The sequence below is a fragment of the Buteo buteo genome, chromosome 4 (assembly GCF_964188355.1).
Source record: "Buteo buteo chromosome 4, bButBut1.hap1.1, whole genome shotgun sequence".
Taxonomy (NCBI): domain Eukaryota; kingdom Metazoa; phylum Chordata; class Aves; order Accipitriformes; family Accipitridae; genus Buteo; species Buteo buteo.
The window spans coordinates 51,589,179-51,617,082 of NC_134174.1; the positions used below are offsets into that span (position 1 = coordinate 51,589,179).

At 38.2% G+C, this 27,904-nt stretch overlaps 2 protein-coding genes across 4 annotated transcripts in view; one reads left to right on the forward strand and one right to left on the reverse strand.

Annotated features, from left to right (window-relative positions):
• Positions 1 to 6,721: 6,721 nt before the first annotated feature.
• Positions 6,722 to 19,729, reverse strand: CEP55 (centrosomal protein 55). Of its 2 annotated transcripts, none has more exons than XM_075026936.1 (8): positions 19,429 to 19,729; positions 17,443 to 17,727; positions 15,146 to 15,211; positions 14,362 to 14,503; positions 11,942 to 12,258; positions 9,923 to 9,994; positions 8,966 to 9,091; positions 6,722 to 7,344 (listed from the first exon to the last, which is right to left on the reverse strand). In XM_075026936.1, the coding sequence occupies exons 1-8, from the start codon at positions 19,609 to 19,611 to the stop codon at positions 7,138 to 7,140; spliced, it is 1,398 nt and encodes a 465-aa protein (XP_074883037.1). In that variant the 5' UTR covers positions 19,612 to 19,729; the 3' UTR covers positions 6,722 to 7,137. The 2 variants fall into 2 exon arrangements, with proteins under 2 accessions (XP_074883037.1, XP_074883038.1); XM_075026937.1 differs by having other exon boundaries at positions 6,722 to 7,396.
• A 1,960-nt stretch (positions 19,730 to 21,689) lies between these two features.
• Positions 21,690 to 27,904, forward strand: part of MYOF (myoferlin) — a 72,801-nt gene continuing 66,586 nt past the window's right edge. Inside the window, exon 1 of one of the 2 annotated variants that reach the window (XR_012650128.1) lies at positions 21,690 to 21,875. Coding sequence is in view for 1 of the 2 variants with exons in the window: in XM_075026083.1 (XP_074882184.1) it covers positions 21,788 to 21,875 (88 nt within the window). In the remaining variant the exon portion in view is untranslated. The remainder of the gene's footprint in view (positions 21,876 to 27,904) is intronic. The other variant, XM_075026083.1, reaches the window with a different exon arrangement.

The window sequence follows — 27,904 nt, forward strand, 5'->3', positions numbered from 1 at the left end:
AGAGCCATCAAAGCAAATACTATGATGTGCCTCCGAAGGATTTACAAACAAAACTTGTCACCAACCTTTCTTACTCATGAGGTGTACTCAGACATTTCCCTGAACATATTGGTCTACTGGGTTGCACACAGTGCAGAGATCACAGATGTCATCGCTTTCCCTCATATTCAAGAACCCAGCGATTAGAGAATGCTCTTGTTCATGAGGTTTTAGGAGAATCGGCTTGCTTGCTTTCCCTTATGTCTCATCTCAGAAAAGTAGGCTTGTTGGGAACAACAAGGGTTCTTCGGGTCAGAATCAGGATAAAAGCTTTACTTTTAAACAAGTCAGGCATTTCTGAAATAAGGTCTCCAGAGTGCCTGTCTGCTGCAAAGAAAATCTGTCCATATTGGAAGACAAGGCTTGTGCTTAGCTAGCATTAACCTAGGGCTGGTGAAATAGAAAAATCATTCTTGCAACACCAATGAGAGAAAGTACAGATAACGCTTTAAATTCTGCTGTAAACCCTTCTGACTTCCCAAGTGTAATGCTAAATCATGTTATTTCCCACACTGTTCATGTTTTTCATTATCAGTGGCTGTTTGGGGTCTGGTTGCATTATAATTTAATATGAGATGATTAAAGAGATGTGACTTAGAGCTTCTCATAAACCATGTCCAGAAAGCATGGATGCCTGAATTAGGCTGTATAGTTTTCTGTCTAGTTGAGTGAGATAATATTGACTAGATCACACTTGATAAATTGATAAAATTAATGTGACAGCTCTGTGGTGATATTGCCAGAGATTTGCCCTGTACAGTGTTTCTTGACACATAAAGAGCCGTAATATCAGCATTTCTCCTGGTCCCTTTTGCACCCCACACATTGCAGGTTGGACCTAAACCTTCCCATGAGCCATGCAGTGAGCTACGATCAGAGCAATGTTGAAGATGCCTTTAACACAACTGTGCTGAGCCCAGGCAAACCAAGTGTGATACACTGTGTGACGCAATGTGCTCATTCACCATGTTTGAGTTGATCAGGGAAATTAAACCTGGTTGCACTTCTGTCATCAAGAAGCCAGCTCGATATCACTATGAAAAGCTCCTAGGCTTGTTTCTTACAGGATATTCTGGGTCACCTTACCTTGCTCTCTCTTTTTGAAACTATTAATTCAGAATGAAATACTTAAACTTCTGGTTGGTCAGACAGGCAGCAAAATGAATGTATGCTCCTGACTACTGGTGGGGAGCTCTGTTTCAGGTCTGAAGGGGGACTGGGTGTAAGGGGAGGTCTCTCTTCATGGATATGTGTCCTGTTTGAAGTCTGCTTTTTTTTGCAAGAAGAGACTCATTTGTCATAAGCAGCTAATGCTAGAAGAGAACTTACATCTGTGAATCCTCAACAGCACCTCCTTTCTGTGCACCTAGTCTTTCTTGAGGAGTCATGTTTCTCACTGGCTGGCTTGGGTAGCTCCCACTCAATATGCTGGCTTCCTGAATCCTGTTCCTGGGTACCCTGTGGAGGGGAGCCCAAACTCCCCAAATGCCAAAGAACTGGACACTGCAGCACTCTTCGTTAAAACAATGTGAGAACAAGGCAGTTCCCAACACTAGGGAATTAAGTGACATCAAGTTGCACTTGGGTCGTTTATCTTGTTTTACAGCGGGGTTGCGATGCGTAAGTGCAAACACTGATTTTAAATGGCTTTGTCTGCTCAGACTAGAAGCTTATACAGACACAGGAATGCCAGTAATTTTCCAGTTGAGAAACAAGGTGAAGTTGGACTTCTGGTGCAGTAGCTACTGATTTTGCATGGAGTGAAATAACATGAAGAGTCAGTGCAGAACAACCATTGTTTTACCTGCCTTTTTTATTATTATTATTATTATTAAAATCTTAAAGTGTGTTGTTTGCAGGTCTATACATGTCATTAAAAATAGGGCTTCAGGGGACTGTGAGCAATCATCTGGCTGATGTCCCTGACCCAAGGCAGACTCACCTGTCAGGAATGGTTTATATAGTTACATAAGTGTCCCTGTAAATCTCCAGTGGTAGAGATTTTGCAGCCTCCATAAGCGATGTGTTTCACTGCACATTTATTCCAACCACCAGAAAGATTTTCCTTTTGTTTCTCCTGTTGCGATTTTGAGTTTATTACACTTCTCACTGAGCATAGGAAGACACTATTTCTTTCCTATTTCTGAAATTTTGTCATTTTTCTTCATGGTCTTTTCTAGACTGCATAACCCTGATTCTTTCTTGAATTTGATCAGAAATCTGAAAGACTTCTCCTATATTCACATTAGTCTAAATTGTTCCTGAAGTACAATACTCAAAATTGGATGTAGTATTCCAGCTAAAAGTCTCACCTGTATTGACTAGAAATGAAAGCTTACATGTAAAACATTTAAGAGTCTGTTTATTCATCATGTTGTAAAACTGTTGCAAAATCATGCAGGTGGGATATTGAGTCATGTTCAAGTTTCTGTTTATTGTAATCCCAAGAAACTTTCTGGAGGAGCTGATACACTGTCATACTATTTATTTGGGAGTTTGGTAGTTGATTATTCCTGCATGTAGTAGTTTATCGTATTTATTTCAGATCATTGGTGTTGATAAATTGAAAATTCCTGCTGTCCTCTAAAGACCTCTCAGTTCCTACCTTGGAGTGTCTCAGATTTTATGTGTACTCCAGTCGCATCTGCATCACTTACGAAAATAGAAATAGTTTTGGAATCAGACAGACTGCCATGGAATTGTCTAATATATTATCGTTAGTTAATCATTTCATGTTTTAAAATGGGCTTAAGGGGAGGCTAGAAGAGAAATCCATTCTATCCATTCTAGTACCTCTAGAGAGGTACTAACACATGGGAACCACACCTGGCTCTTAAAGCTTGAGATTATTAGAAGGTCCCACATATGCATCACCTATCCTTAGGCTATATCCTAAGCATCCACTTTAGGCTGCTTGTCAGAGACATTATATGTTCTGGCCATGTGGGTCAGAACAAAGATACATTTTTCACTGCACTTATGTTCTTAGGGCTATAAATTATTGATACTTAATTATGTAATGCAGCTTTTCAGCCAGTTGTGCCACCCATTGTATAGACTAGAGGAAATAATTGTATTTCCCTAAATTGTTATGAAACTGGCATTTGAAACAAAAGGTCCACATTAGCACATCTTTTCCTTTTCCCCTGTACACAGGGCTTGCTCAGTTAAGAAATCTGGGGACATGTGACATGATTCCCACTGCTGGTTCTATGCCAGTGGATTTTTTCCAGGAATTGAAGTTAGGTTGATTTGGTCTAAAATTCTTTGGCTTCTCTTCTTCCTTGTTAGGCATCACACTTTTATTTCCTTCCCCACCTTTTAAAATCCCACCTACACTGCAGAATTCTCCAACACAATTGCTCGCTGTGCAGGTGACTTCAGAGAGGTCCTGCACTGCCCTTCCCTGGGAAGATATGCAGCTGCCTTACTCCAGATGGCTGCCTTGAAAATAACCCAAACAGACCCCCATACTGACAATATGGCCATACTTTTAACACCCAGAGAATTTCAGCAGGACCATCCCTTATTGCAGGAAGTACCACTTTGCTACCTAATTCTGTCACGTTTTCCAAATTAGAGAAAGGAAGGGATTTAGAAATACTGCAAGGAGTATTCCGAGTTGTGTAGTCCCACTGTACATAATGTAGCTTGTATTACTATTTATACTGTATCTTTCTTGTATGATAGAGATAATTGCTTATCATTTTTAAGGTAAAACCATAGGCACAACTGTTACTGTAATCTTAACAGTTCAATCAGATTACAGGATACGGAAACTAATAGACAGGTTGATTACCAGATTAAAATGGAAATGCCTAGAGCTCCTCTACTGCTACATTTTCATCACTTGTAAACTCCCACCTATCTCTGCTGTGTTACAGAGATACCACAAGAACAACATTCCCCCTAGTTTTCTTGAAGACACTGCACCATTTACATTAGTGTTCTTTGCCAGGTAAACAGTGACATCCTGTTGTCTCTAAGTATTTGTGCTGTTCAGCATGGTTCTTTTACAGCGTAAGCAGCACTACACCTCCCTGCCACTTTTTATCTGCGTAATTAAACATTAAGTGCTTTATTGTATAGTTTGCCTAAACATCTGTAGTACAATTATTGGCACATGGCAAATAACTGTGAAAAATGGTTATCAAAACCAGGAGTAAGAGAGAAAGCTACACAAGCAAGTAAGTGATTAGAAGTTGATCTATTTGACATAAGAAAAACAACAGAGCCATCTTTCAGTTATTATTGCACAAGCAGCTGTCCTTGTGTAAAAGTAGTCAGTTGTTACGCAGAGTTTAGTTGTCTTTCCAACCACACCACATTGCATCAAACCCACTTAATTCCCTTGCTGTTTATGAAGAACACTGTATGTGTAAGCCAGGATTTATAAATATGCTAGTAGTAGTGAACCCTTGTATTAATCCAGAAGCTTCCCTAGACCAACATTTTCAAATGATGCAGACTTTATAGAATTTCTGCTAGGTTGAAATTCAATTACTTGAAATGGACATAACTTACAAAAAAAACCCCAACAAAAACTACTGAAATTGTAAATGCACAGTGCTTGAAATAACAGCAATTTTTTAATTACTTCCTGCCTTACAAAACATTAAACTTACAGCTAAATCTCAGCATTAAGATGAGCTCATTAGGCACAAACCTCTCTTTCCTGCATATAACAAGAGAGGAGCAGCAGACCTTTTTCTTAGTCATTTAATTTTAGGATAAAAAATAATTTTCAGTCTTAGACTCCTTTGTAGCTTCTGAAGGGTGAAAAAAAGCAATGATACAATCCTCATGCTTCATGGAGTTGGAGTTTTACAGTTAGTCATATGTAAATGATGACAATATTTGTGGTTCTGCCTTCAGAATAGGTCTTTTGATGCACTAGAATGTTATTTTGGTATTTTTCAACATGTACCACACTGATGATGTATATAAATTTAATCAGGAAGGGGTTTTTTTACTTAGGCCTAATATTTAGCAGTAGGACTAAATGCATTTTTAAAGTTCAGAAGAGGTGCTGGAATGAACAACACTTTTTAAAGGTTATCACATTATCAACTTTATGAGCCTCCCTTTACAGTACCAGCTTCTAATGAGGAAGTGTTTTATGCTAATTTAAGAAAGCCTTAGAACTACCGAAGAGTGCTGACCTGTAGCAGGCAATCTTATTTCATCTATAATACATAAAAGATCAGAATTTCCTTTTGCAGAAACTATGCCAAGTATACAACTGGGAACAGAATACTAGCTGATTAATGTGTTGTTAAAAGACAACTAACTTAAACTTCCAAAAGTAGTTTGATTAGAGATTATTAGATAATAGAGATAGATATTATCCTGATTTTAAAAGATGTTTAGAAAGACAGACAGACATAAAATTAAGACAATTTCTCTCATGGCAAAACCATGCGACTCTGAAGCATAATTTCTGTTTTACTCATTAGTTCATCATATCTTTGGTCAGAAAACCTGTTGCTACAATTGAACAAATTGTCAAACACAAAGATTAGCCTGAGACATGGTCAGAGAAATTGAAAAGTGGATAGATAGTGGCTAATAAAATAGGTGTGGCAAAGATATTTCAGATATAAAGAAAATAGCTTTTAACATTTTCTTTCTGTCTCACGAACACTGGATTTAATCAATAACATCACTTGATATTATAACAGTTACTGAAAACAACTTGGAAAACACCCTCATATTTTAGAATAAGGTTTAACCATCAGAGATTAGGGTGAACGTTACGGGGTAAATGCATACAGTTTTGCAGCAAAGCATGATGGAAAGAGCTGACACTAGGTAGCAATGAGAATCAGTATACCAGAGAAAGAATAGACCTTGGGTATTTCACTGTCCTCAGCAACTATAAACTTGTACAAGAAGCAAATTTATCTTTACTCGTGTATCTTTGTAAAATTTCCTCACTTTAATAATTTTTGTGGAAAGAACTGCCCGTTGGACTTAACTACAGATGCAAGGAGCAAAATGCTAGCAACAGATCCAGGTTTACAGTAGGTGCTAGAGAAAATAACACTGTGATTGCAAATCCATAAGGGAATTTTTTGCCAGTTTCTAATTTGTTGCAAGAATTTATTGCTAACTTGTTTTCTGTATTAATACCAAAATACAGTGACACTTCAAATCCACTAGAGCAATTTATTAAAAATTGCACTTTTAAACTGGGGCATTTGTCAAATGTAACAGATTGAATAACTGGCATTGCCTAACTTTAGCCTCTAAAATACAGAAGTGCAAACAAGTTTACTTCAGCATAATTCTATATCCAAACTTCAAAAATGGTCTCTGACATTGTCAGAAATACAAACTTTTTTCAGTACCAAGGAAGTTTGTATTTGCTAGGAAGTTTGTTTTCCCAATGACAATTTTTTTGAGAAGAGCTTAAACCTTGGTCAGCATTTTTGTATGATCTAAGTCACACCTGACTGTGGTTCAGGAAAATAAGCTACTTATGATTAATGTTTTCAACATGAATCTTAAGCAGCAAAGATCTAACTTGAGTCTCCTGAGTTAAATTTAATGTATCAAGATGGTGATACATTACATATGTATATGATACATATATATAATACATGTATATATACACTGTACATACTATACATATACACACATACCAAGTATATATAAATATATATAGTACACCTACGAGGGCCAAAAATCTTTTGCAGCTATTATTGTCAGTTAAGGTACAAGCACAATCATCAGGATTCACCAACCAAGAACTGGATATGCCAAACATGAAAATAAAGTCTGACACAATAGGTGTGCTTTTACTGTTCTCATTTTTAATAGTGCAAAAAAATAAGTCAGTAGTTTACTATTTGAAGATATTCCCAATTCTAAAAATATTTCCATTTGCAACCAAAATGCAATAGCTGCTTTTTGCAAAAACATCAGGTAAAATATTTGAGGCCAAATAAATAACTATAATGTTTTTGTGGAACTGAATATAAAACTAGTAGTCCTTTATATAACCTTAAGAAAAAAGCTTTAAAAAAGATCTTTTGCCTTTGTAGAAAAGCACGTTGGCAGTGTGTATAAAGCAAATACAGTAAGTCCATTTGGAGCTCAAGCTGTACAGAAGTCAATATGTGCTAGTAATTCTCTATGCTGGCTTGTTGGATACTGCACTTTACATCTGGGACACTCAAGAAAACTTTCATCAAGAAGGTTTGAATGTTTCAGGGAAGGACTTCTGTCATACATGGTCAGCTTCTCTTCAAACACAGCTTGCAAATCTTCTTGTGGTTCCATACGTCCGGATTCCTGGAGTTTCTGGAAAAGCAGCTTTAGTGTAAGACTGGGGTATGCATGCGCTGATCAAATACTGTAGGAAAAAATATTAAGGTTTGATGGCACACAAGCCTTGTGTGTGTTATAGCACTAACGGTAGAATGTTAAAGATGGCTAAAGGCAGTTATGCTGCTTGTGTTAATTACAAAGGGCCTGTTGTACAATTCTAACACCACATTTAAATTAGATTGCAGGTAGCTTTTCTGCAGACTGTTTAAGACAGGTTTCCCACAATGTCTGACTGGGAATCCTTCCCCAACCATCTTCCTAGCTACTCACACACTATCTTTCCTTAATAAAATGATGCCTCAGCCCCTTCTACATAGGATGCTGCCTAGCTATCTTCCCAAAAACTCTGCTGTAATTTTCTCCTGATCCCACGCGTGACATTTCTGTGCATGAAGGCTGACCCTAACTGTAAAACGCACCTGGTTGTCCATTTGACAGCTACTTTTCCAGCTTCTTAGCACAAAGAAACTCAAAGCTATAGCTTCCCTGCTCTGCCCAAACTTCTGCTGTACTCTAGCAGACAGAAGGTTTTCCAGGGGCTTCCCCTGGCAGCAGCAACTGCAGTCCTAGCAAGTGAGGCTCTCCCAAGGGGCAACACATGAGTGAAGAACATCAGTATCTCAGGATTCATTCCATTCCCTTCCTCATTTGAGAAAATACTTCCAAGTTGCATACAACTAAGAGGGAGAGTAGTCTGGCAGAGTCACAGAAGAAGAATTCTCATCTGCAATGTGTTAGGAGCTTTTGCATTTATCTCCTCTGTAAAAATCACAGTGGCCCCAGACCTGATCTAATGAAGGACACACATGTCTGATTTCCATTTTGAACCTCATTTAAGTCCAGAACTGCAGTTTTGACAATCCTATTCAGCTATCATCTCATCTTACAAGATACCTTATAGTAGAGTTCCAGAAGTACCAACAGTCAAAATGCATTTCTGCTCAAGACCAGGGCAATCCTGGATACAACAGACCAAAACAGATCAATGGCTTGCTTAATCTTTCCTTACAAATTTCTCCATTAAGTCTACGGCTTAAATCTAGGTGGCTTTCTTTGGGCTTGTATAATAAGCAGCAAACAGACCACAGTCCTCATAATACAACAAACGTCCTTTTTCATTGTAGTAGGGAGCTTGTCTTTTTGGAAATGAAAACGCCAGGTTTTAATGGCCCACCCATCCTGTATCAGATGGAGGTGGGGGAGGAATTCTATATTTAAGGATTGTGTCCTGTTCACTAGCAGCAAGTCTGAGTAGAAGCATACTGCAACTTTGTCATTGTGCAATAGTCCAAACTAGGTAACACACTGTGATACAAAATACAATTATGTTCCCTGCTCAGGAACCTGACTATTCTGGATCTCCTTCTGCAGTACTAGTTCTCCATGCATGCTGTAGAGAAAAACAATGCCTAGCTAGCTGACATAGGGTTCTGCATCTTGGGGCCACATACCTAAAGGATGTAAGGACCTACAATGCATATCTGATAACATTAACCGAAGACTCACTACAGTTGAAATAAGATCCCAAAATGAAAAGATGTACATTTATGCAAAATCCCTGACTAAATTTACCTGCAAGTTATTCACTACATACCAGAGGTTCCAGACGGGTTATTTGCTCCCTGGCCTTGCGCAGTTCCTTAAGGACTTTGTTTAACTGATGCTGCAAGTTCTGGCGATCAAGCTTTTCATTTTCAAAATCTGTGGTGCATATCTGGATCTGGCAACCCCCCAAAGTGAAAAATTAAAGAATTAAAGTCAGAATTATTAAGAATTGGGGTGTGGAGAAGAGAAAGAGAAATCTTTCCCCTTTATATATTTAAAGTAAATTTTACTCTGCAATCATATCCTAAAATAGGATTTAAAAAAAAAGTCACTTGTTGCTTTCACTACAGTGAAATTCATACATGCCTAGTTATGAAAATCTTCTCCCTTAGTAGAGATGGAATTTGAAGCTATTTTGATTGGAGACTATTTCAAGCTGTCTTGCAATCTTAACATTTTATAGAAAAGCATATAGTGCAAGTACTCATTAAAGATGCCAGTTTCTACTCCAGGATCTTTCTTGTAGCCAGATAATTTGGACAGAACCTATGGGTAACACTGTACACCCAAGCTTAGCAAATAAGTGTAACTCCCCTCCCCAATAACATCAATTAGATCTGTAAGAATGTAATTGGAGAAAATAAAGAGGATGGAAAAGATGGCAATGCAATTATTTGTATAACTTTATCAAGATTATATTACAAAACTTCAATGAGCTGATTAGTTTTCAGATGTTTCCCATACCTAACCAGAAGGTGTACAGTTGAACAAGTGATTGTGGAGAAAAGAGCATTAAGTTTGATCACACCCTCTTATCTGTAAAAGATTACAGATTTTCCTCGACAGACATGTCAAAATTTTTAGAAGCATGAGGAGATTATTCACAGTTGAATATTCATGTCTAATATTACTTTAATATACTACTCATTCTTAAATTTGAAGTTAGTCTAGAACCTGTGTGCATAATACAGATTAAGTATCAGCATCTTAGCATATAATTGGCTACCTGTTGTTCCAACAAAGCTATCCTAGTGTGTTCCTCCTGCTGTTTGAGCAATGATTTATGAAGAAGTTGCACCTACAAGACAGAAAAACATTTGTAATAAACAACATCCATATACAACAGTTAATAAGTTTAACAAATAACGAATCTAAAAAGGGATAGAAGTAAACTTTTATATTCCAACAACAAACAGAAAATGTATGCCTGTTATGCAACAGCCAAACCAAATTAAAATATCTCTGGTTCCCTGGAGAAAACCTCAGGGAAGCATTATTATTGCATTGAGCAGGGGAAATGCAGAATGATGTTATAGTTTTAAACAAAACAACAACAACAAAAAAAATCAAACTAAACTTTCCTAGGTGATTGCCAGGATGCAGACAAAAATATACGCACAAAACCTATGTTTGCACTTACATGCCACGATGTTAAAAAACAAGCAATGCAATTTTTTTTTTAATAGAACAAGTTTAAGACTCATAAAGTACTATACTATAATGGATTAAGTAAATGCATACATAAAAATATCATTTGTTATCAGCATGTATCAATTCTTGTAGTGAATGCTGTTGTTCAGCTGAAAAAACACAACAACAAAAAAAACAAAACCAACAGCACCTTTTAATCGTTATTAACCAGGGAGAATCAGACAGTATTTAGGGAGGTAAACTGTTGTTCTGGTTTTAGCCTACTTTGGTGCCTAGTAAATGTTATTCTCGTACCTCAAATTTCAGTTCTACATTGCTTTGTTATCAACCCTAAACTTCTCCAAGTAGCAAGTCTATCTCATTTGGATGCCCTGAGGACAGTCCTTTTAAGGAGGACTTTCCAGTTTCTCTTCAGCAGATATGTGGTCATGATTTCATGTCCAGAAGAAGAAACAACAGATTTTTTTTTTTTATTTTTTTTGTTAGCATCACCATGCTGATAGGAATATTCCAAGACACCACTGTAACTCTCCATGTAGGGGAAGTGGCATAGTCCTCATGAGTACTCCAAACAAAAGGAAGTAAGCACTAAATATTTTTTAAATACAAACATATAGCACATACAATGTCTTCCCCTGCCTCTGATCAGCCAGAGTGGTTAAAGTCATTGGGCTCAAAAAAAAAGAAGGAAGGAAGAATTAAGAACTTCACATATGAACAGAATTATTTCACTGAAGTCATCAAGGTACTTTCTGGGAGATGGGCAAGCCCTGCAAACAATTAGAATCCGATGCAAAAGCAACAGAACAGATCTGGCAATAGTGTAAACCATGCCTATTGAACAGCCTGCCTGACAGGCACATCTTAGGCCTTTATAGGGAATTACAGAACTCTTCTCAGTGGTTTCTACCACAGCCATCTTCAAGACAGTGACAACTTAAGGTCTGTCCCTTCCCTTGCTTATCTGGCGATCACTTTCTAGTACTCAGGCGTACCTGCATAGTTCTTACCCATGGCATCATAGAGAGAACCAAATGCAGGAACTCATCTGAATGGAAAAAAACAAACAAAAAACCCCAGCTGCATGGCCACAATAGTTGGCTGGGGTTATTATCCAGGGACACAGCTGCTTATCCACTAAGTATGAAACTACAAGCCCACATGTATTTTGTAGCAGCCAGGTGACAACAAATACCAGTGATCTTCCATAGTTAGGATCACATGATAAAATAGCCTGTATGGACTTGAATTTTTACCTTTCCTGTTCTCATTTACTATTAACCTTGAGGATTAACTAGATTAGAATCAATTAAGTATTCTCTTACTTCTCCCTCTTGTGTCCCATAAGACCAAGGAAATAAGTGAACAAATAAGTTCCTTATTTAAACAGGGAAACTTAACAAAAGTTTGGATTTTGATTCAAACCAATATATTAAAGAAAGTATTCAGTTTTAACCTCAAGGACATGAGTCTAGGTATACATGAAGAACAGTTACCAGAGCAAGTGAGTGATGGTCCATTCTGATTAAGTATGACTTTTCAGCTCTCTTGATTCTTTGCTAATGATGTAAAACCTCTAGATGCCTGCACTTACCTGACATAAAAGATCTTCAGACTTTTTCTTTTCTTCTCTGAGCTGTCCTTTAATAGTTTCATTTTCTTGTTTTAGTCTCTGCACTTTCTCTCCTTTAATTTTATTTTCATTTTCTAGAGTCTTCATTTCAGCAACCTGTTGTGACTGCAGTAAGGCATTTAAAGTTGTTATTTCTCGTCGTGTTTCTTCATACTTCTTTTTGAATTCGTTAAGTTCAGATCTCAGCTGGGTTATAGTGTGTCTTTCAGTCTCAAGATCACTCTTAGCAGTTAGTAACAGCTGGTCATAATATTTTTGCTTTTCCTCTTGTAGATGACCTTAATGAGTGAGAAATAATTGAGATAGTAATGGGGGGGGGGGGGGGGAGAACCAACACACTTAAAAACCAGAACACCAAATCCTTGACAGGATTTTAAGGTATATTGATAGAAATCAACATTCTAGGCTCTTCACAGCCCAAATTGGCACCAAACTTTAGTTAAAATAGCTTTCAGTACTCCTAATGCAGTGAAGTCTCCTTTCCAATATAGTTACCAGAAAACTGCAACTTGGCTTATGTGTGGTATTGTGTGCTACAGCTACTTCTTTCACTAACCCTTATAGCAATATTATATCCTTTGCCCTGACTACACAAGCTCCATGACCCATACATAGTTCTTATGTGGCCTCAGGCATTATACTGACACATGGCAAGCAAGGCCCAGTGGTGCTAGATTCTCACTTCCAGATTTAGGCCCCTTAGCCAAGGTGCTGGCATTTCTCCCTCCCCTGGGGAGTATATGGATACCCTGGGGATCTGATGGGCCCTATTTCACCATTGTTGACCAAAGCCAGACCTTCCATTGTCTTTTGCAGACTATCTTCCTCAAATCGTATGCCATCATTTACTTCTAAACTGCAAATAGAAGGGACTAGGATAGGGTTTTTTTGATAAAAAATGCCTGCTTCTTGGCTAGTGACTGTTCCTTAAACCAGAGTTTGAAAAATTTCTGCTTGTTGACCCAAGAAGAGTTTAGTAAGTAGGGAAAAAAAAGAGGCAGTTTGTAGAAATTCAGTAGTAATACAAAATATACCTAGAAGCAGAACAAAATGCAGAATTTCACAGGCTTTGCTGATTTTTGGCACTGTAAGTTTCTTAACTTTGATACTTTTCCTATTGAAGGCTTCCCCTCATTCTTCAAACTGTAACTTACTAGGGAGAGTTTCTTGCTTGACTGTTCTCCCTCCCCTCAACTATGAACTAAGCCTTACCTTCTCATTAGCGATACTCCTTCATAGGATGGTGAGATCCTCAGAGATACACCAACTTTTTCCTTGGAAAAAGTTGTCCTATCTACTTTCAGCTTGTATAGCTAGATTCTGAGAACCTTTGATTTCTGCTACTGTCTAGCTGCTTGAAGAGAGGAACTTTCTTATACCCCTACTCCTAGTCTCCTGGCTGCTCTGATGACAAAGCTTTGACAGCAGTAACTCAGAGTTACATTTCCCGGTGAGCTACTTCAGTCTGTCTCCCTCTAAAATACTACTTATAGATTTCTAAACACCACCAAAACAAGATTATGATGATGTTTTACTGTTTTCCACAAAGATTCAAGCAGTAATACAGAAACCAAGCCACTGTACATGAATTACTAAGTGGCAACTATCTATGGGCATACTCTTACTCCAGATAATGCTAGTTCTATTTAGTGAATTTACCTTGCAGGTCAGTTGCAGCATATATGAAATTAATAATTTGATAATAAGAAAAGCAAGCCAACTCCTTCGGGTTCTTCTGTTCAACGTAGTTTTAATTTTATTCCACATGTTGGTCAAGCAGCACTCAATCTGAATGCGTGGTGCTGAGAGGGTGCTCATTATTGAGCAACTGCATAGCACAGAAGTGAGCTAGAGGTGGCCAGATCCATGTTGCGAAACAGTTTTGGATAGGTGCCAAAACCTAGCACAGGTTTTCGTGCCCTGTAACAACTGTTCAGGTAAGTAAAGAACATGGCAGTCTTGAGTCATTTTTATAATATTTATTTTGAAAAAAGTAAATTTTAAAAAACCTGATCCACACCTAGCTCATAAATCCTTAATGCTTCCATTATGTAGGTCGAAAGTGTACTTTGAAGGATGGGATACATATATATATTTGCCTCAACACTTTCCACAAACAAAGAGGTTGCTAATAGAGTGTCAAGGCTGTTAAAAACCATCCTTGAAGTAGATAAGAACGTGAAATACTGTTGATCAAGTAACATAGCTAGATAACAGGAAGCAAAGACATTTTACTTACCCAAGTTTTGCCATTAAGAAACCAAAATGTTGAGAAGAAATTCTTGATTTTGTTTAATTGTGCTATAATTTGTTTTCAGAAAACTTAATTCTATAGATAATTATGGTTTGGGTCACTTGTGGGGAAACAATAAAGTCAATACCTTCTGAATTGAATTCTTTAGATTCTTGTTGGCTAACTGTTTCTGACTTCTGTTCAAGTTCAAAGATCCTTCCAAGCAGGCCCCTAACATATGCTTCACGTTGCTGGTCATACAGTAGCCACTGTTGGTTTTTCTCAAGAGCCTTCATGAAAAGGAGCAGAAGAACAATAAAAAAGCCTCTGTAATTTATCAGACTTCAAAAGTATTAGTCTTATTTCTTAAAAATGTTAAAAGTTATATATTATACAGTTTAAAGATAAGCTGGAAATTGTAGTAATCTTCTCTGTACAATAAATAAAACCCATCTTCATTTGGAAAGATAAGTCAGGTTGTTGAACATAAGTTAAAATTGCAGCAATATTAAATACTGATTGGCTTACTTCTTGGAATGGGAAAATTACTTTGAAACAAAGGCTTTCATGAGTCATGCCCAGATTATGAAGAATTAACCTTTCAATCTCAAATATAAAATAAAATATAACAGATCTTGAAAATAGAATAAACTAAAACTGTATTATTGCAACTTAAAGTTTGTAAGAACAAGGACATGTACTTTAGATCTGATTGGATCATAGAATTATTCAGGTTGGAAGAGCCCTCAGGAGGTTTCTAATCCAACCTCATGCTATCCCAGGCGGTGTCAGCTCCAAGGTCAGACCAGGTTCCTTGGGGCTCCCATTTTGTCAGCAACCACTTTGTTCTGATGTTCCAAGCAAGGTAATTTACATTCTTAGGCATCTTGATATAGATGATTTGCACTTGCAGTTTTGTACAGGAAACTTACATCTTTCAGTTGTTTTTCAACTTCATAAAGATTAGGTGATGATCCAGTGCTGTTTGTTATGAGTTCCTGCAGGCAAAGAACAACCTGTTAGTGTTCTTTAAAATAGATGGCTGAAACAGTAAAGCTAGTCCTGTATAACTATTAATCTCACATAATCAGCACAAGAATATTTTAAAAGTGGAAAAGATGCATACATATGCCTTTTGTGTTTAAAGATCTTTATAGTTGTTTGTTTGTTTTTAAAGGATCCAAGTTATGTAGAAAACCATTTCATAGATTTAAAACAAAGTCTCCTGCAGGATACAGGACAAAGATTTACATTTAATTTCTTCCATAACTCTGCAACTCATAGTTATATTAAAACATTTCCTAAAATGACTATCTTGTGTATTCTGCTGAACTGCTATCTTGGAAGACCTGAAGAGTGCAGGAGAGCTTCTGAAAAATGAAGATATTCAGGGTATTATTTACATGAACAAAAAAGGTAACTGTTCTATTTTCATATCCTCATACCAGTTTGACAATAAGCCAGACCTATAGGAGTTGTTGGGGAAAGCTAGAGACCTTGACAACTTCATTGGGATAACAGGAGGATTTATAAACATATGGGAAACCATGCGAGCCTGTCTGGAACGATAAGGACATACTGACTGATTTTCTGATACCTGATCCACAGTAGAGTGCTTAAAGTATGACTCGGAGAGTTCTTTACACCCATCTAGAACTAGAGAGCAGTTAAACAGTTATACTTCTTTCATGATCCGATATGTTTATTCACTGCATGATAGAAAGCTTTTTTGAAATTGTATAGATACAAGAGGGAACTTTAAGGAGATAAAAATGTAGATTACTACCCAAATCCAAGCTACATTTTTCGAAAGTTTTCCTGTGATTTTTGGAACATGATTTAGAACAAGCTTTTTAACTGAAGAAATACAGGAGAACATGAATACAATTATTAAACTTCATCACTGCCTACTAAAAATAGGATTTAGAGACACTACAGTTGCTCAGATTCCTATTTCTGTGAACATTAGAACTCTGCCTCAGTGAAAATTTTCTCAAAAATGTGTCAAAACTGTTATTCCTGCTGCTCATGTGCCACCTAGCAGTTTCAAGCAGCATTGCTAGACTTGTTTTCAGGTTTTCCAAGACATCCAGTCAAAAACGTCAGTCACATTTTGTTGTCCTCTATTGATAAATCAGTGAAAAATTTAAAAGAAAATTCTGGTTTTAAACTAAAAGATATTTTGGTAGTTCATTGACAAAAATATCATGAAAATCTGCTGAATTAACATACATTAAGTTCAAAGTCTCTTGAAACTGAAAATAAACACGTTACATTTAAAGTGGTATTTCCCAGGATACTGCATTATTACAAGTGATACATATATGTATTATCACTGAAAATTAGTAAATTAAGATATTTTGCTATGTATTTGGCTAAAGCTGAATTTCTAGAAATCACTCAACTTCCAGGTAGAGCGTGGGGAACCAGCACCATCTGCAGGTCAAAAGCTGGAAAAGTCCTATAGGCGCCTACTTCTAGACACCAACTTTCCTGTGCCCCTTATTGAGATACTACTGCATTTTCTATGGAACATTAGAACAGGCAGGGGTGGAAAAACAACTGTAGAAAACTAAATGCACTTGTAAAAGCTGCCAAGTACCTGGCACCATACCTATTAACCACTTTAAATGAGAGAAGCAACTCATTATTCTTGTCCTATCTTCTGTTGCATTGAATTATTTATCGTGTGTGATGCCATGTAAAGTACAGGCAACTAGTTTTAACAACTGAGGAGCAAATGAGGATTCATAAGAGCAGAGAGGGGAAAGATATTCTCATGACCGAAGCCAAATTAGGTGAGGAACTTAGTTTGGCTTTATAAATGTGCCATGTCTATTACTGCTGCCTTGTCAGTCTGTTTAATCAGTGAGCATACAAACCCAAGAAGGGCATACCTACTTAAGCAACAGTGGATCATTACATGTAGTGCCACTAGTCATACCACCTGCATGTGAACATGAAAAAGGAACCTTACCGTACAGCATTAGAGAATTCCCTCCCCAGCTGCATTGCCTGAAGTTGTGTTCCCTGACTGATCTTCATTTAGCATTCTATCGGGATACCATCTCTCTTCATACAAGAATATTTCAGCATGCAACGCAACTTGTAGGAAGATTAAAAATCCTATTTTATAACACATACTGGTCCTTAGTTGGCACAGATTCCAAGTTTAACCTGTAAACAGGTTAGACTTGGAATTTGCAATTGTAAACTTCTCAGTGCTTACCTGGGATGCCTTAGAAGTACTGGCTCTGTTTTCAAGCTCAGAACATTTTGCAGTAATGCTGGATAAATTACATTTTAACCGGTTCATTTCTTCAGATAGAGAACAAAGTAACTGTTCTCTCCTTTCTGCTTCCTTTGTTTTTTCCTCTAGTTGACTTTGTAATAAGGAGACTTCACTATTCTTGTTTTTTGACCTAAGCTTATCTTTCAGATTTTGGATTTCTTTGTCCTTTTCTCCAAGCAGGTGGTTGTGATTTTCTTTTTCTTTTTCAAGGGAAAGTATTTTCTAAATGAAACAGAATTAGAGAGTGACACAAATGAATAAGTGTCAGTCTATGCAACAAATGCAGTAGCAAGTTTACAACCCTTTGAGAAGATACTCACTTTGAAAGGTTCCCCCTTACTCTTTATTTAGCTGAGAATATTACTTTTTACTCAAAGCAGACAATACTACAGCAATCATGTGAAATATTTCAAGTGATAGTAAAAACAGCCTGAAGTAGATAAAACAAGGAAAGAATCCAGGGAACCAAATTTCACAGACTTGGTGGGTACTCAGTTTTGTATATGACTACAGATCACTACAGTATATGAACCTTAAAACCCAAGCAGTACAAGAACTCTAAACCACTTCGGTGAAGAGGTTGGCGATACACTTCTTAGTGTTGGTTAGCATATTTAGTAGCTTTGAAGAAGCAGCAGAGCCTTCTTGCAAACTAAGTGACTGTAAGTGAAGTTACAAAAGAGTTACAATAAAGCATTCAGGAGAAGGATCCTGTTTGCCAAATTGTCTGGCCTTTTACTTTAAAAATGTGCTTTATTAGATATTTTCAGCAGGCACTCTCTTTTCAGCAGGCCTCCAGCACAGGGAATTATTACATAGCATTAGTACTGCATTTGAGATACCTTGGGGGTCTATGTAGATTTCTGTTATGATAGCATTTAATTTTCCTTGAGAAAGATTGACATTGAAATCCTACATGTTTGACATCAAGTCAAGAGAAGATGACAGAGAAACTGAAAGAAATTGAATTTTAGAGAACCTTATTTAGGGTGTGGTTGACAACCACACAGTGCTCACTAGAATTAAAATATTGACACCAAGTAGTACCGAGTATATCTAAGCATGCCTGTGATTTTCCACCTGTAAACCAGGAACCCAATATTAAGTAACCAACACAGAGCAGGCAGGAAACTCCACCAGGCACAGCAAATACACAAATTCAGCCACAACAGCACATGAGCTGTCTAGCCATAGCTGGTACTTGGGTTAGCACTTCTCAACTGACATTGTAGCACAAACATATGAAAAGCCTTATGGTCAAAAGAAGTAGCCCAGAAATGGTAGAGTGTGTGGTCTCCATTAGTTGTATCCTTTGAAAGAGTCCATTTATAGTTTCCTAGTCTTCCTGGGAAGCCTGACAGTATGTGACTTGAACTTCTTTCTCTACAACCACAGGTTTACCTTGAATGGACTACAAGGCACAGAAATTTCAGTGTCTTAGTGTCTGCTCTTAGTTGTAATGGAAGAATAATGTGGTGAACTGATTACAGTTTTACTTACCTATAGCTGAGTGGGAGCTTGAGAATGTAGTTCAAGCAAATACTCAGCACTTTTTAGTGTGTTCTTAGGCAGCTGTTTGCAAACATGTTCTTTGCAGGAAGTATTCAAAATAATTCTCTGGGACCAACTGTTCCAAACAGTTGGACATGTGAGGACAGGTCTTCATAGACTAATTGGCACTCTGGCCTCAAGTCTTTGTATTTAACAGCCTTGTCAGATGATTGTAATTTTATTAGTTCAGTCATCGTCGAAAAATATTTGAGAACAAAAATGTCAAACTAAACCAACAGTGACATCAAAGTAAACTAAATTTTAAGAGGAGATCGGCATCCTGCTTCCAAAGCCGGACACACTCAGACTCACGATAACCGTGCACAATTAGGACATCACAAACATCAGCCCGAGTACCCACATCCACCTCACCTCTAGGAGCCCGTTCCTTTCCGCGTCGGTCATTTTGCCCTTCCCTTTAACAACTTCCTCCATTGATTTTCTCAGGGCAGCGTTCTCCTGCTTATACTTCTCGATATCACTCTCCCGTCTGGAGCTACCCGACTTTAAGCCCCACTTGCCAGTAATTATATCTTTGGCGGTCTTGGAATTCATCTTTAAGCGCCTATAAAAAGTAACGGTAGTGTTACGGAAGAGCAATCCCTGCTACCGGGCCGGACGTGACTTCTTACGGGGCTTCAGTCAAGCCCGGGCAGCGCAGGGTTTCCCGGCTCCCGCTGCCGGCTCTCGGACCGGGCCGCGGGGAGCAAACGGGCCCGTGCGCGCCCTGGGACACGGCGCCGTAGGGACCCTCTGCTCGCCGGCGGCGGCTGCTCCGGCCGGCCCCGGCCCAGCCCCGCTTCCGGGAGTTTGAATCCCGCGGCTCCAGCATCGTCACTTCCGTCCGGGCCGCCTCACAGTCGAAGCGAGGGCTACGGCGTCGCCGAGGGGTCAGAGAAGGCGGGGGGAGGGGTTAAAGAACTCTTCCGCGGAGACACTGGCTAGAGGGGGCTGCGCGAGCAGGCGTGGGCGGGGCTGGAGGGGCACGAGCTGGGCACGGCGGGGCGCTGCCGAGTTCTCCGCGGAACGCCTGAGAGGAAACTCCCCATTGGCTGGCGTTAGGCGGCCGCGTGACCTGTCTGGCCAATGCCACGGGGCCTTTCTTCTCCCCGCCTCGTTTCCCTGCCCCAGCGCACGTGCTCGCGCGCGGGGGCCGTGAGGCGAGGGCTGGCCCGGGGCGGCCGGGCCCTTCGGAGCGCGCTGGGGTGGCGGTTGTTTCCCCTTCGCGAGGCCGTAATTCATTTTCCCCCTGAGGGAATTTCTGCTGCGTTGTTAAAGGGCGGCTGTAGAAGGAGGGGCGGTGGCAAGTGGGCGCCCCGTCATGTTTCTTCCTGGCGGGTGTCTTGCCCACCCTGCACGAGGCTTTAGTCGACGTGCTGTTCGGGCGGGGGGGCAGTGGCTACCAGCTGCCTGGGGCAGCAAGCCTGCCCTGTGCCTCTGGCCGTGGGCCAGCTGGGGGACTTGTGCAGGACTGGGGTGGGTGGGGACGGAACAGCCCACCATGATGCTTCAGCCAAGTCTTCTGGGTCCTCTCAGTGCTGTGTCTTGCGTGTCTTTGTTCCCCCCTGAACATGTTGGCTGTGGATTACCTTTTCTTTCCCCAGAAATCCTCTTCAGCTACCCAAAATCTCATAATTTTAGAAAGGAAGCAAGGTCCATCTTTGTTTAAAAAGTAATAAGCTAGGATAGTTCTCGTGTGACCATGTAAAAAACTAGGCTGAACTTCGTCCACATGTGACTCATTTTGCTCCACCTTGCTGGCTTCCCCTCTCATCTCTACTTAAAAACATATTTTGCAGTGGTACTGTGCACCAGTTGTGTTTTTTACATCTGGTCTGCAGCTGAGAAAAACCGCTGTAAAGCTGAACACTGGGTAGCTTAGAGCAAAGGCTTCTTTTTACTTAAATATGTAAGTTTTTTTTAGTTTTGTTTTAGTGCATTCTACTGCATGTATTTATGTTAAGACAAAATATTTATAGACTTCCAAACAATACAGAGAGTCTTCTCACATGTTTTGCACATATTTCCTTAATTCTTCTTTCTTTATGCGTGTAGATGTTAATAATTTCTCAAGAGTTCTACTGAATTCAGCGTGTTAAATGTGGACCCTGTAGTATTATGTAAAACGTAGTTGTTCCAGAGCACAACTGAAGAGGGAGCACTTAAACCATTTTTGAAGACCGTATATTTGTGATTATACGCTGACACGGAGGCGAGCTAAAAACAGTTACGAACAATGAAGTTCTAAAAATTAAGAGGAAAAAAATATAAACTATCGTGAAATGTAATACCTTGGTATACCAAGAGGCAGATGTGATGTATCTTGAGGACTGGAGTTGTGTTTAATGTTCATGTTGCTTATGCTTATTTTTGCCTCGGTTATTTACGAGAGGCTTATCACACAGCTTAAAAATAAAAGCAACAAAAAAAACCCCAAACCCTGCACTCGTTTTTACACTGTGCCCTTTCTGTAACTGGATTTCACTAACGAGAGCTCTTTTGTGCAGCAACGCAGAACTTGGTGTCAATTTACAGGTACTTCTTTTTTTTTTCGTAGCCTTCAGTAGCGAGTCTTGTCATAGATCCACCCATAGACCTTCTTTACTGTAAACCAGCTATTCCCTGCCTCCTCTTCCTGCTAGCATTTCAGTCCAGAAGTTAAGGAGTTTGAAATTTAAGACTTCCTTGAATTTCTTTCGTAACAATCGACGTTTAGTCAAGACGGGAAACAATGCTTCGGGTGATTGTGGAATCTGCTACCAATATCCCTAAAACCAAGTTTGGGAAACCAGATCCTATTGTTTCTGTTATTTTTAAAGGTAAGGAAAACTATCATAAATGTACTCAGGGAGGAGGTTTTCTGAAGGATAGTGCTCTATGTTAAGTATTTGAAAAATCTGTGAAAACATGTTTTGCTGAAGTTACATCTGCTGTAACTTTAGGGAAGACTTTAATTAGACGGGAGTTACCTGAATGAAGTTTGAACTGGGTGGAGTGCATCAGTCTTTTCTGGCCAGCAGTGCTTCTGTTTCAGGATCTGCGTTTTACAAGCTTTTGCAAAGATTTAGACCTTTGCTTTAAAACCCAAATCTAACTGCATAGATAAATCCACTTTTAATTCTGGTATTGAAGATTACCTTGTTGTTTTTAATCTGAAAAAATCATTCCTCTGTCTTGATTACTTTGCACAGCAACTGCTCACTGTTATGTCAATTTTTATTGTGACTGGTTTATTGTTATTACCAGCATGTCGAAAAACAGTAGTACCATTACTGAAGGTGTTTGGGTTTGTTTTGTGGTTTTTTGGTTGGTTTGGTTTTTTGGTTTGTTTTTTTTTCCAATCTGAATTGCACTTTAAAATTTTGCCTGTTGAGTGTATTTAATTTAAAATAAAGATTTAGGAAGGAAACCCCATTTTACACTTTCATTGCTCATCAGATACATGTGGGAGAAGGAGAAAACGGTGTGATAAAATTAGCATATATATGTAAATCTAATTGTATTTTACAGCATATTTTACCTGTTGTCATCGTTTCCTCATTTGGCTAGACTAAAGGAACTTGATTTCAAGTATTGGTTTATCTTCAAGGTGCAGAAACCTCCAAGCAATTTTGGATCATGTAATACATTAAACCAAACTGTGACAAACAGTCATCTTAATTCCTGGTGACCTGGTTTCCTAACCGTGCACTGAAATGGAAATGTTTATTTCCTAAAATATGAAAAATCATTGCAGGAGTTTGTCACCTTTAGAAACCAAATCTGAAATCATGATATTTTGCTAGAGGCTGTAAAAGGACAAGGTAGTGCACATCCAGTATCTTAACTTCCAAAACATAAAATTTTCGGATATTTTATTTCAGCATCAGAAAGATGTGATATCATTCCATTTCCTTTCTTTTCCTCCTCTTTTTCAAGTTTGTTTTTTTACCCCTCTGTGTGTTAGGGCTGTCTCAGTAGCTTTTAGAAATTGCTAATCCTTAAAAAATTATTTTATTTGCCTGCAAAAAGTGCTGTTACTGTTGTACTGTAATTTCTCTGGTTTGTTCCATTTGTTTCTGCTGCTTCTTAAGCATTCATATTCTCTTTTCAGTTCCCTGTCTTTCCCTTTGCTTTCCTGTCACAGTTTTGCCTTTCTGTGTTACCTCTGTTCCTGCAGTTTCATGCTCCAGGGTTGGTTTATGCCTTCACTTCTTTATGCCTTAAGTGTCTGTTTAATTCCTCATTGCAATCTTTTGTTCTGTGTACTCTAATGCAATTCAGTTTTACCTAATAAATATAAGTTACAGATTTTTATTTTTTCTTCTGCATTGCTGGATTTGTTTCTCAGTCCTTCAGTTATCCAAACACGGATTGGGCAACAGACACTAAAGGAATTAGATTATATTTGTCCTTTATATGCTACAACTGGGATTTTTAAAGTTCACAAACATGCTTAACCATTGTCTTAAAGGCAACTTCGTAATTGTGACAGTTTTTTAGTAGGCCATTTCTCATTATACCTGCCGCTTCTTTTTATGTGGTTTTACTACATACCAACAGTCTGATTTTTTGCTTTCTGTCCAGAGTCATTCAAGGGGGGGGCAGAAAATATCAGGCTTTTGCCAGATATTGAGCAGCTCTGATTTAATTTGTAAGTGGAGTACCTGGTTGCCAGGGGCAAGGGCGTAGGGATCATACCTGAAATATGTTGAACTTCTGGCTGTTTATAGATGTTTTTTATATACAGCCTGTTTCTCCTCACCCTGTTAGTGTGTAGAGATGGGAAATCAGTCTTATTTTTGGGAAGGTATATGTCAAAGGGCAGCAGTCTTTAACAGTAGTCCATACCCACTGTAGCTCCTGGGGGACATAAAAAACACAATTGGGAGTTTATTTTCCAGACTGGGAAAAACTTGGGCATTTGCAGGACTTTGGCCATAGCCCTGCAGTATATTTTCATGTTCTTTTTTGACTCTAGAGTATTCTTGGAGAAGTCCTAGAGAACAGCACTCATTTGACAGAAAATTGCCGTGGAAGTTGACATTTCATTAAACAGTGTTCTGTTCGTTAGCTTTTTCAAACTGTAATTTACATAGCCTTTGCTGATGTCAGGTTCAGTAGGTTTAAGACTTCAGTGAAAACACACAGTATCTCTCAGGATTAGACCCTTACAGCTATGCTGTGAAGAAAAAGGCCATGATCCTACAACTGTTAGTATGTAAGTGACTTTGTAAACACTATATGTTAACACACATATGTTAGTATAGTTTCATATATGTACAGAATAGACTTCATCAAATTTGTATAACTAAGCTAGTTATAGACTATACAGCCAGTACAATTAATAGTGACATGTATTAGGTACATATTAAGAGGAAATACGCAGCTGTTTCTGTTGTGATATCTTACTTAGAATAGAGGGGTTTTGTGCAAGCATTTGACTTTTTTTGCACATTTATGTTCAGTCCAGTGGGATGGAACTTTTATTTACTTTAGGAACAACTCACTGTTCAAAGAGAACTACACCCTGAGAGTAAACGAGTATTGCTGTCTGGAACAGGGTGCTGTTACTGCAGAATTCTGAGTTCATCGTCACTCTACGTGAGACAGATTATTAGTCAAATTAATACGAAAAAGTGTTGCCATTTGCTGAAGCGGTGCTAAGTGGTAATGATTAAACCAGTACAATTCTTTTGCTTTGTCAGATATACCAAACTGGAGAGGAATGTGTCAGATTCTTGTCTTTGGGTGTAAAAGTTGACAAAATTGCTTATATGTGCAGTCAATACTAGGTCATTTAGTGCTTTGATCATTCCTTTTGACTGCCTCATTCATCTTAATACATTAAAAACTGATGTGAAATGGCATTCAGTTAGACTGGGCCAACTTGAATAAAATTTCTTTTTCTATTTGTGCTTAATCGAAGAGCTTTCCAGCAGGCCTGCAGTAGTTCATAGCTATGTTAGTTTATATTTCAGTGTGTGAAAGAAAAGAGTATTAGAGGGTAATTATTCACTAAATTTATATTTTCTGTTTTGCAGAGAATTAAATTACCCTAAGTTTAATTTCCTGATTTTTTGGAGGTCTGCCTGTTTGATCCTGCAGTTGCTGCCACCGTGCAATCTTAATTCTTCATTCACAAAAGTTTAATGGAAAACTTAACTGCAATGTGTCTCTCTCTTGAATCTTAGACTTAAGACTGTTCTAAAAGATAATGTTTGCTTCTGCTATTCCTCACCTGCTGGAACTGATCAAAATGCTAGTTATAATAGAAAAAAAAAAGATGTAAGAATTGGTTGTTTTGCAGCACTGTAATTGTCTTTCTAATGATAGAACAGTTATTATTTAAAAGCTCATCTTGAATGCATTTTTTTGAACAGTGTAATCTCATTGACTATCACCAAGTTCTTATTACATTAATTTCCAGTTGAGTTTATTAAACAACATGTCATAGTATAATGCTTCTATCAAGATAAAGCAAATAATGATTTCTTCTACAGTACCAAGGTTATTGTAGTTAGTTTTTAAAGAAACAAGTCTATAGGGTGTCCTACCAGTATCCATTATCTTTTCTTACTCCTATTTCTTGGTAGGGCCAAACTAAAAATGATGACTGGCCCTATCTTACAGTTTATCCTGATGTGGTTTACAGTCTTGGCTACTGTAGCTGGATTCATTACCAGTAGAGGACAGCAGCCTGAAGACCTGAAACTTATGTGAGCTCCTGGAATAATTGGACAGTCCATCTTACCCTGCTTGGTAAAGATTTTTTTTGGTGGGAAGAAGAAAGCTCTTTGCCAACAGTTTAAAAAACAAACAAAAAAACCCCAGCGCATTAAAAGAATGATAAAAGGTGTAATAAAAAGAAAGTCAGTGAACTGAAGAAAATACATGCAAAATAAATGCTCGAGGAATTTGAATGCTACACTCAGACTGACTAAAATTACAACTAAAACCCAGTGTTTCCCAGTGTTTTTCATCCAACTTTCAGACAAATGCGTAACACACAAAGTTTTTTTCTTAGTATAATCTAGAATATGGATATTGTTGGTGGAATCATAGATCTTGCTCTTGTTTTTATGAAAACGGATAGTCCAGAGTGGAAAATTTTACTCCTTGTCAAGAATTGTTTTGACTGTTGTTCAAGCCAGGGCTTTCCTTACCTTACAGAGTTACATTTGAGCTTAGGCAAGGATCATAGGACTTTTATCCATTAGTTCCATCAGGATCAGGTCTGTAATTCATTATCTCCTTTACAAACAGCTGCAACTGTTCCTTTTTTCACCAGCACTGAGAACATTTTTCCCTGACTCTCAGCTCCTATTTGTAGGGGGACCTGGAGTACCAGTGCCAAACCCCAGATGTTCTGGGATATTCAGTTTTGAAAATGCTTTGTCTCCTGTTAGATAACATGAAGTTGAATTTCTCTTACTACCATGTTAATTAGTTCTTTGTTCTGCAAAATGCAAGTCCACAGCATGGTATGTTATGAATGCTCTTTCCTTTGTGGTACGATATGAGTCAATATCCTGTATAAATTGTAGACAATTCCTGTTACATAAATGTGAGTCAGTTCTCGCAATTTGCCGTATGGGCTGACTTCTTTTCTTTCAGTACATCCTCCTCTCATACAATAAAAAGAGCCACCACAGTCTACTGCTTGAATAGTGGATATATGAACTAGCCCGTGTGGCCTATCTTTATTCTTGCTTCCCACGCCTTTGCAGTGTTTTCCTGGCAAAGTATAGCCATGACTTGCAAATAATAAAAATGCTATTACCTGTACTGTAGTCCTTAAATACAAGGAGAGCATCTGAAACTTAGCCTTCTTGTGGTGGCTGAGCATTTTATAGATCAGCAGTTAGTTTACTGCCTGTACTTAAATATACTCACTTGTTATCACTGTATAATTTCTCTTTAGACAGCTGCGTGTTTGCCAGTGTTCTTTTGTGCTACTGAGTGTCATGTCAAGAGTTGTTCTCCATCGGAGCTGTATACGTATAGTGCAACTAAAAAGTAAAAATAAAGCTGTGGCATGTTACTTTCTTTGAACCTGTTTTAAGAACAGAATTTTGTTTCCTTTTTTAGTAGGTGAGGGGGGCCTGCAAAGGGCCTCTACAACACTTGAGTTGTATTATTCCTCTCAGGAGAAGGAACTTGAATTCAAATGCCACACTAGATATAATTTATACCACACCCCACACTCCCATGATTTGTAGGTTAACCAAATGCAAATTTTACCGTGAAGTATGGAAAAATTGTAATTTTTAGGCTACAGTAAATGTCAGTGAAATGATCTGCATAACCTCTGGAAACCATTTTTTTTCCGGAAGGACTGCAATTCCTCTTACATGCATATGTATTTCTGCTAATATTTGCTCATTTAAAGCAGAAAGTGCTGACACTGTAAGCATACCTTCTTAAGATTTTTTTTCCCAAGTGATTTTACTTCAGAGCTAAACACAAGTATTTTGTAACTCAGATATGGTGAATGTGTAACACATTTTCTTTACTACTGAAGTTCATCACTTTGAGGTTACTGTTTGGTTTGATGAATTCAAGTCTTTTAGTCCGTCTTCTTGCATCATTACTGAAGTTGCAGTCAAGGGTCATAAAAGGTTGAGAAACCTAAACATTAATTTTGCTTTTTGGGAATACATCTAGCTATGCTTAAACAAAACAGAATAAAAAGCCTCAACTACTAAAATTGCCTGGGAGATATTTTGATTGTAAAATGTGCAGCTACTGGAAGAGGCAAAAAGAATTGGAACATTTGGTTTAAAGCTCACATTCTTTTGAAAAGTGAAAGGAAAAATTATGATATTTGTGTAGTGCTTTAGCAAAAACAGATAATCACACTTTGTTT